Below are 10,000 nucleotides of genomic sequence, written 5' to 3' on the forward strand. Positions count from 1 at the left end.
ACCTCTTTTTCAGCTCTACAACAATGTCCAGCAAACTGGACACTCCTACCTTTCACAAGAGATGACACAGGTGGTAGTTTCCCATATATTTGCATTTTGGTTGGATGACGCTTCCACGAGAGATTCTGAGCTCTCATAAGGAGGCGAGTGTAAGTTCCATCCGACTGCCTCTCAAGCTTCTTTGATAACATCCAGCAAAGACTCTAGCTCTCTATGCTCTGAGTTCAAATCCCACAGAGGCTGACTCCTTTAAAAGTCAATAAAATACTAGATTGACCAGTACTAAAGTCATTTCTCACTCTCTCTCTCTCTCTCTCTCTCTCTCTCTCTCTCATACTGTATTGAACCTGTACTACACAATCCAGCCTTATTATATTATCTTCTGATTTCACCTAAGAATAGGAGGCGAGCTGGCAGAATCATTAGCATGCCAGGCGAAATGCGTAGCTGTATTTCGTCTGCCGTTATGTTCTGAGTTCAAATTCCACCGAGGTCAACTTTGCCTTTCATCCTTTCGGAGTCGATGAATTAAGTACCAGTTACGCACTGGGGTCGATATAATCGACTTAATCCATTTGTCTGTCCTTGTTTGTCCCCCCTGTGTTTAGCCCCTTGTGGGTAGTAAAGAAATAAAAATGTTAAAAATATAGGGAGAGTTTACGAAAAAAATAAAAGACGAAGACAGGTGGTGTAGAAAACAAACAGATGTATTAGTATAACGCTCAGGAACAGAAAAAGTCTTTTATGTTTCGAGCCTATGCTCTTCTACAGAAAGGGACACAGAAAAGTGGCTAACGATCTAGGAGAGAAAAATATGCCAATATATTGTATTTAGTCTAATGTCCACTCAAATTTTGTATGTTTGGTGATGGAGACAAGTGAGGTGGACTTAGGCAGCCAGGGTATAACAGTTGTTTTTCTGCACTGAAATCTATGTTAATGGAGAGAAAACCTCTATCTACTAGAAATAGCAGCTAAATCTCTCTCATATGACATGCCTTCTGTTTTCATGAAAAAATAAAAAAAATAAAAAATAAAACTGACCTGATATTGTAATTCTAAATGCACTATGAGATAAACAGATGGGATGGTCATACCTGGAGTGATTCTGACCATAAGTCTGCATGATATGGCTTTGCTTGAGATTGAACAAATAACACAACACAAAGATTCACAAGAACAGCAACAACAATAAAAAGAGCATCATTATTGGATAGTGTGCTTTTTTTTTTTACGAAAATATCTGAATGTTTCCATTATTGGAAGAGATGTGTTGTAATGAAGACATTCTTCGCCATAACGAGAAAGAGGAGGCCGTAACAATAGATCAGTAACAGACATTAGTCTCTCTAGAATTATCTCTTCTATTTTGTATTGACAGCATTATCTGGGTCACCGCCGCAATGGTATGGAGCTAATCACCTCGTACACCTACACACACCTGCATGTGTACTAGTGTGCAAACACACACAGCATGCACATGCATATGCACACACATACACACGTGCGTACACACACACAGAGTAATGTTTGTAATCATGTATGTATAGTTCTAGATAAAAATCAGTTGAATATTAGATAGAAGGATCAGTCAATGCTTTACATACAGTACCGTATTTGATTTATTTGTACAAAGAAAGGGTTGACAGTATCTTCAAAGTTTCACTTTTCTAGCTGTCTTCAGATTTGATTTTCCAAGTGTTATATATACACTTTGGGGGCTTCATTTAATAGGTGGTGGTGGTGGTGGGGGGCATACCTCCATCTGTGAATATGTCCATATATTTGTATTAGAAACATTTAGGTGTATAAAATATATGTTAACATCAAATGATAATACCCAACCTTATCCATGCCGGTTGCACCGTGCCAGTGGCACGTAAAAAGCACCCACTACACTCACGGAGAGGTTGGCGTTAGGAAGGGCATCCAACTGTAGAAACACTGCCAGATCAGACTGGAGCCTGGTGCAGCCTCCTGGCTTCCCAGATACCCGGTTGAATCGTCCAACCCATGCTAGCGTGGAAAACGGACGTTAAACGATGATGATGATGATGATGATGGTGATGGTGATGATAATGATGATGATGATGATGATGCACAAAGCTAGCAGAAGACATCTTAGAGGCAATTCTTTGACAAAAACCACTGAATTTAATTTTAATTTTTTTTATCTATCCTATACTCCCCCACAAATTTGACCTGTCACATCTACATATACATATTATTTTGAATGAAACCAAACAATAGCATAACACCAACTTCTTACATAATATTAATTTCTTATGTCTGATATGACCAACCTAGACGAAATCCCAGGTGGATTCAACAGAATTTTTAATATAAGTTAAGTTAAGTTAATTTTTTGGCTCAAAAAGCAAAAAGCAAGGCCATGGAGTGGAACATGAAGTTATGTACAGGGTGGTGTTCATGGAAAGAGTTCAGGCCATTTGTGGTCAATGGAGACTTTGAACCGAGCAGTCATCGGCATCTTCACTATCTCGTCCTTTGAATGGACATTTGAATATGGACCTTTGAATGTGACTAGTCTTTGACATTCACTCCTATACAAATCTATTTTCAACACCAATTCTTACAAATGAAATCAAATAAGAACATATACGCAAAAAGCTTTTCAGACTAAATATAAACAACTTACCAGTTGCCACCAAACTATTTTAAACACACCTTTTATTGTCATACCTGGAAAAGGCTGCACATATGCATAAAAAAATTTCACACAAAATCATACACATCCTCTCTCTATCTTTCTCACACACACATACATGCATGCACACACACGAATACTCCCAGTTACATATGCATGCACATATGCACACACAAAAAAAAGTTATTACAAGCTGATATCCATAAACTGTTGTTCAGCTTCAGAAGTCACATCATCTCCATTTAACGATTCCACAGAATCTTCTGATGACTTTCTTCTTGTAACGAGTGCTATGTTGCTCTCATCACTGCTCTCCATTGGGGTCTTCAAGAGGTAGCGTCCTGCTAAATGCAACAGAGTGGCCCCAAATGGTGCAGTTAAAAGGATGGCCAACACCGTCATCTTCAAAACCTGCAAAGCAGAACAACAACAACAACATAAACAATAGATATACATTTTTAAAGAGTTACAGTCAAACATAGAAACAACTCAACTACATGGGTGACCCCGACATGATAAAAGTAGTGAGAAGCTTAAATAGACTATTTAGAGGCTTTATTGCATGGTGCAGAATTATATGAGAAAGAAGACAAGCTTGAAGATGCCCTTCAGGATTACAAAAAGATTGTTGAAATAGATCAGTCCCAGTGCAGTGCTCATACAGCATGTTTAAGATTTCCTGGACAAATAGAAGAAAGAAATGAAAAGCTAAAAGCAGAAATGAAGTGGGGGTTCTGTGGTGAGCCAAGAAAGTGCTATTTGGTTGTCGCATATTAGCACAATAGTGTAACAGCAATTTCAGCCAATCAACTAAAGTTGGCTGTGGATTAACACAGACAGCAGCTTCCACCCAGCAATATTTCACACCTTTTTTTCAATAGGTAGCTATAAATACAGTGTCATCCACCCAGAAAAAAGGGGATTCTGTTCCAGTCAGTGAGCCAGCAGTTAGCAGAAGACTTTGATGAGAATACAGCTGCTATTTCCAGTGGGACTTCAGAAGGACACCACCCCTGATGGCATACTTCAACATGAACAGCTGTGTTATTTTATTGACTTAACACCATACACTTCAGGATTAAGTTAGGCAGGATTAAACACTAACTTTAAAATTAAACTACAACAAAGAAACACATAAAGCTATGTACATCTGTATCGGTGTTAATAGTCAACCTACAATAACTAAATTGTATACTAAATAGTAACCAATCTTTTAGTCCATACAAATAATAATCTCACCTGTCTTCCATAGTTACTACTATAATAAAAAAAATTGAAAGCTTTATTTCAATTCTATCCAAAACAAAACACAATTGAATTTAATTTAACAAATAATATAATAGTTACAAGTGAAATATATTACTTCATAATTCAAAAGTTAATAAAGACACTACATACTCGTTAATATATATTACTCTTACGAGCTTTAATGTAAACTTACCAGTAATTAACAGAAACATTAAATTTATCAAATAGGATCCAATAAAAGTATACTTGTAATTAACTATTATTATGAAACCTTGCTGTGATTAAAGCTAAATTAAAACTGCTTAAAAGATAATAAAATTACAGAGTATTAACACTTACATATTTTTTCAAAATGCATGGTTCCATCACTTTTAGAACTTAAAAGATTATCTTACGTATATATAAGACTAGCAGTATCGCCCGGCATTGCTCGGGTTTGTAAGGGAAATAACTATATAAGCATTTTTAGAGAGTTATAGCCGAAAAATAGCAAAAAAATGCATTAAAAATAGAAAAAAAATAATGGTAATTTTTTTTTAAAATCGTTGACTCATCGTAGACATTTTAATGGAAAAAAATTATGGTAAATTTTTTTTAAATCGTATACTCATCGTAGATGCGTGCTAATATGCAGAAGGGCTCGATATGAATCACGACTATAAGATACCCGGTTTTGGTTAAACTGCACCACAAAATGTGGGAGTAGTTAGGAATCTAAATCGTAGGAGACAGACACACAACTTCACTTTTATATATAAAGATAATCTTATTATCTTATATATATATATATATATATTATCGTCGTTCATTCATCATCGTTTAATGTTCAATTTCCATGCTAGCATGGGTTGGACGATTGACTGAGGGCTGGCGAACCAGATGGCTGCACCAGGCTCCAATCTTGATTTGGCAGAGTTTCTACAGCTGGATGCCCTTCCCAACGCCAACCACTCCGAGAGTGTAGTGGGTGCTTTTACATGCCACCAGCATGGGGCCAGTTAGGCGGTACTGGCAATTACTTCACTCGAATCTTTTACACGTGCCACCGGCACAGGTGCCAGTAAGGCGATGTTGGTAACGATCACGCTCGAATGGTGCCCTTTTACGTGCCACCGGCACAGAAGCCAGTTGGCTGCTCTGGCAACGATCATGCTTGGATGGTGCTCTTAATACCCTACTAGCACGGGGCTCGAGTGCCAGTAAGGCAATGCTGATATATATATATATCTATATACAATATATATGGAACCCTATTTGAGAGATTGATATCTCTAAAATATGAAGGTAGCGTGATGCTTTGAGGTTTGTATTGATCAGGATTACAAGTGTTTTACCACTGTTTGTTGTATATATTTTTTATCCTTTAGCTAGTAGAGAAGGTGGTGTTCATGATCTTTTATAGGGTCCCCTAGAACTGTGGGACAGAGGGAGGAGAAAGTATCCTCTATCTGGAGATTTGACCTGAATGTTTGCAACAGAGTGGACTCTGTAAAGGTGCCAGCTGATGAAGTTAAACCAGGCAATAAAGTAAGAAGTCATCCACCCTTGTAGGGCATGGCAAGATTTGAACTCAGAATGCAAAGAACCAAAATTAATACCTATTTCTGTACTACCCACAAGGGGCTAAACGCAGAAAGGACAAACAAGGACAGACAAACGGATTAAGTCGATTATATTGACCCCAGTGCATAACTGGTACTTATTTAATTGACCTGAAAGGATGGAAGTCAAAGTCGACCTCAGCGGAATTTGAACTCAGAATGTGAAGACAGACGAAATACCGCTAAGCATTCCGTCCGGCATGCTAATGATTCTGCCAGCTCGCTGCCTTAAATTAATACTGCTTGGCATCCAGGCCAATATTTTTAAAGTTTTGCAAATCCACCATCCTGGACAGGTACTTTTGGTATTGATCTTGAAAGGATAAAAGATAAAGCTAATCTCAGTGAGGTTTGAATTTGAGTGAAGAATCATATACTAAGAGTCATTCTATTTCATGCTCTACTCTGCCAGTTTTCTGCCTACTATGAACAATTACCAGTGTAGTAGTGCTGCTGCTGTTGCTGTTGAGTGAATGGTCTTCATCCCAGAGCTCGCAAGATGGGAGAAGTCCGAAACGTGGCCCTTTGCTATTCGTAAGACCCGCAGAAGAGAAAGCAGGTCAACCCCCGACACCGAGAGCATCGACGGATGGATGAATGTGCATCCAGGCTCAGCAGTTGTGTAGGAAGTCGGGGACAGGAAGCAGGAAGAAAGAGTGAGAGAAAGTTGGGGTGAAAGAGTACAACAGGGGTCGCTACCCACCCCCTGCCGGAGCCTCGTGGATCTTTAGGTGCTTTTGCTCAATAAACACACACAACGCCCAGTCTGGGAATTGAAACCGCGATCCTCTGACTGTGAGTCCGCCACCCTAACCATTGGGCCATTGTGCCTCCACTGCTGTTGCTGTACTATTCAGGGGGATAATAGTATTGTTCTTATCCTGTTGTACTGCCTAAGAGTATAATAGTACTGTTGCTATCTACTGCATTGTCCAAAAATATAACAGTACTGTCACTAACGGTTATCTTCAAGAATTCTTCATTTTGCAACATTATATCAGAAGCTGATGAGAACAAAAGAAAAAGGCAGTTTCACTTACTATATAACCATAGGGTTGTAGAGTTTCATCCCCTAGATCAAGGGCATTTTGTAGAATATATGCAGCTAGAACCTGAAACACAGAGAGAGACACAGAAAGGTAAGAGAGATGACATTAGGGTCATAGATCAACAGAGGTCAGCATTTGTTGATGTCTGTTGCTCAGCATAGTTATTCTCTAAAACATATGTGGGTACCATTTGGATTATGTAATAGTAGGGGCTGCATTACAGGATTTTAAATAACACAGCCACATCTGTGCCTGCATGTATACGTGTGTTACCAAAATCTTTTGTCCTAGGGATTTTCAGTAATCCTATATTACTTTTTGGCTTCACTGTCATTTGTAAAAGAGATCTCAGCTCAATAAACTAATGCTTCAGAAAGACATGACACTGAGTGGACAGATATTTGGGTTGTTGAAATTTCACAGTGAAGAAGACTTTTATATGTTCATACTTTAAAGTTTCTTCTGTTTATATTGACTATGGAATCGGTCAAGTTTTGATGCAAACTGTAGCTTACCTCAATACCTTATATACTAAATATCTTTTGATTTTCAGATTTACTAAGAAAATTACAGCAATAGTAGGATGAACATTTAAACTATATAGAGGATTATACCATATATTAGCAGTATCACCTGGCGTTGCTCAGGTTTGTTTCGACCCTTTAGAATTGGAATTTTTGAAAAGTAAAAATTTTTGCATTATGTAGCTTGTTATTCTCTTTAAGTGAACATTTTTCTGGTTGAAATACTCCGAAAAATGGCGACACAGTAGTCAAAAAATCGTAAAAAAAATAGGGATTTTCATAGAAAAAAGCAGCTTTTTGATGTAAATAATTTTTGGTGTTAACATGGTCCAATTTGAATTTTATATTCTACGGAAGGAAGAGCAAGCCTTCTTCTATCATACTCTCAATTTTGGTCAACCTTCGCCACAGGGTCTTGGAGGAGATAAGTGTTAGTTGAAGGCTACCAAACCTGCCATACTCAGACAACTTCAGCTTTATATATATAGATTATTTCATATTTTTGCATAACCTGGAAGGTAGCCACATTTTGATTTATATATATATAAAAACAAAAAAGCAGTCAGTTATTCATCAGCACTAAAACTGCAATGATAGCTTGCTTTGTCTTTTTTCAACATGAAATACTGCAGACATGGAAGTATTATGTTTTGCATTTCGATAGATGAACATTTCCTGTATTCTATGCAATGCATTTTCTAAGATATATTTTATAGGGGTGGTGGTAGAAGTGAGGGGGAACAATGAAACCTCAATGACTAATCATTACTTTGATGTGTTTACAAATGATTTTGTTTTGGTACAGGTGTATTTGTGTGGAAAGACGTTTGTTTCCCAACTGCGTGGTTCTGGGTTCAGTCTCACTACATAGTGTCTTCTACTATTGCCCCAGGTCAACCAAAGCCTTGTGAATGGATTTTGTAGATGGAAACTGAAAAAAACCTCCTCACATGTGTGTGCTTGTGCGTGTGTATGTGTGTGTATATATATATATAAATGCACACACACACACACACACACACACACACATATATATATATTTATGTATGTCTGTGCATTTCATCATCATCATCATCATCATCATTTAAAGTCCGCTTTCCATGCTAGCATGGGTTGGACGATTTTGACTGAGGGCTGGCAGACCAGATGGTTGCACCAGGCTCCAGTCTTGATCCGACAGAGTTTCTACAGCTGGATGCCCTTCCTAACGCCAACCACTCCGAGAGTGTAGTGGGTGCTTTTTACATGCCACCAGCACGGGGGCCAGTCAGGCGGTACTGGCAACGACCTCGCTTGAATCCTTTTGCACATGCCACCAGCACAGGTGCCAGTAAGGCAACTTTGGTAACGCTCACGCTCGAATGGTGCCCTTTTACGTGCCACTGGCACGGAAGCCAGTTGGCTGCTCTGGCAACGATAACGCTCGGATGGTGCTCTTGGCACCCTATATATATATATATATATATATAAGACTGGAGCTTGGTGCAGCCATCTGGTTCACCAGCCCACAGTCAAACCGTCCAGTCCATGCTAGCATGGAAAGCGGACATTAAACAACGATGATGATGATGATGATATATATTATATTATATTATAAAATATTATATAATAAATAATCATACTTTATATATTTATACATCTCTCTATTAATACAATATTTTGGACATGTATCTACTGTGATGATATTTTAATGTAATTTTCCTGCTCTTAATTTATAATATAATATATAATCGCTCTTATTAAATGTCTAAATATTGATTTACACATTTCCCCACCAAGAGCACTTATTAGAAATTCAGTATATTGTATTCTCATTGAATGTATTTGATTAACGATCTCTCTCTCTCTATATATATGTACATGGACTCATCGCTAAAGTATATACCAATACCAATTGAAATTGGTATTGGTCTATCCTTGGTATTGGTATAATCAAATATCCTAAAGCTGATGAACAAACTAATGTGCTTCTCCATTTTCTTATTTGCAATATAAATTAATGGTAAAATATTTATTTATCTTCACCAATTTATTACAATAAGTGAGTTTATTGCATTGCAATTAAAAACACTTGTGTATTAATAATTTGGGTATTATACCAACACTATATTGGATAAGTATTATCCCTTAGTGGGTTGGATCCACAGCCTCTAACTTACTTGGTGTTAAATAATAATTAAATGAGGAATATCAATTACTAATACTTGTATATGTATAAACTATCTATGCAATATTTGGAGTATTGCTGGTAAGAGTGAGTATATTTGAATATGGTATGATGGTCCCTCAATATGAATACTGTTGGAAAAATGGAGATCATACGGATGGACTCATCACTAAAGGATATACCAAATACCAATACCAACTTTAATATCCTAAAGCTGATGAACCAACTAATGTGCTTCTCCATTTTCTTATTTGTTATATATATATATATATATATATATATATATATAAAGGGAAAGTTCATGAAAAAAAACAAAAGACGAAGACAGGTGGTGTACAAAACAAACAGATGTATTAGTATAACGCTCAGGAATAGAAAAAGTCTTTTACGTTTCGAGCCTACGCTCTTCTACAGAAAGGGACACAGAAAAAACAAGGAGAGAAAAATATGTGTGTAGTGGCTAACGATCTATCATATTATATATATATATATATATGCCAGCATGGAAGGCAGACATGATGATGTATGTATGTATATGTACAATGAACATGTATGTGTGCATGTATATGGTTATGTGTGTGCGTCTTTGTGTTCATGTTTGTCCCCTACCACCACATGACAACCTGGGCTGGTTTGTTTATGTCCCTGTAAATTACTGGTTCAGGAAACAGATATCAATAGAATTAAGTACCAGGCTCAAAGAAAAAGAAAAAAAGGTGCTGCAGTTGATTTGTTTGACTAAA

At 37.3% G+C, this 10,000-nt stretch overlaps 1 protein-coding gene across 1 annotated transcript in view; it reads right to left on the minus strand.

Annotated features, from left to right (window-relative positions):
- Positions 1–2,666: 2,666 nt before the first annotated feature.
- The window catches only part of LOC115228876 (sodium/hydrogen exchanger 9B1), a 36,096-nt gene continuing 28,762 nt past the window's right edge, over positions 2,667–10,000 (minus strand). The window contains exons 6-7 of the mRNA XM_029799358.2: positions 6,558–6,629; positions 2,667–3,079 (exon numbers count right to left, since the gene is read on the minus strand). Of these exons, the coding sequence (XP_029655218.2) occupies positions 2,855–3,079; positions 6,558–6,629 (297 nt within the window). The 3' untranslated portion in view covers positions 2,667–2,854. The remainder of the gene's footprint in view (positions 3,080–6,557; positions 6,630–10,000) is intronic.

This window comes from Octopus sinensis, unplaced genomic scaffold, assembly GCF_006345805.1.
Source record: "Octopus sinensis unplaced genomic scaffold, ASM634580v1 Contig11278_ERROPOS135944+, whole genome shotgun sequence".
Classification (NCBI taxonomy): domain Eukaryota; kingdom Metazoa; phylum Mollusca; class Cephalopoda; order Octopoda; family Octopodidae; genus Octopus; species Octopus sinensis.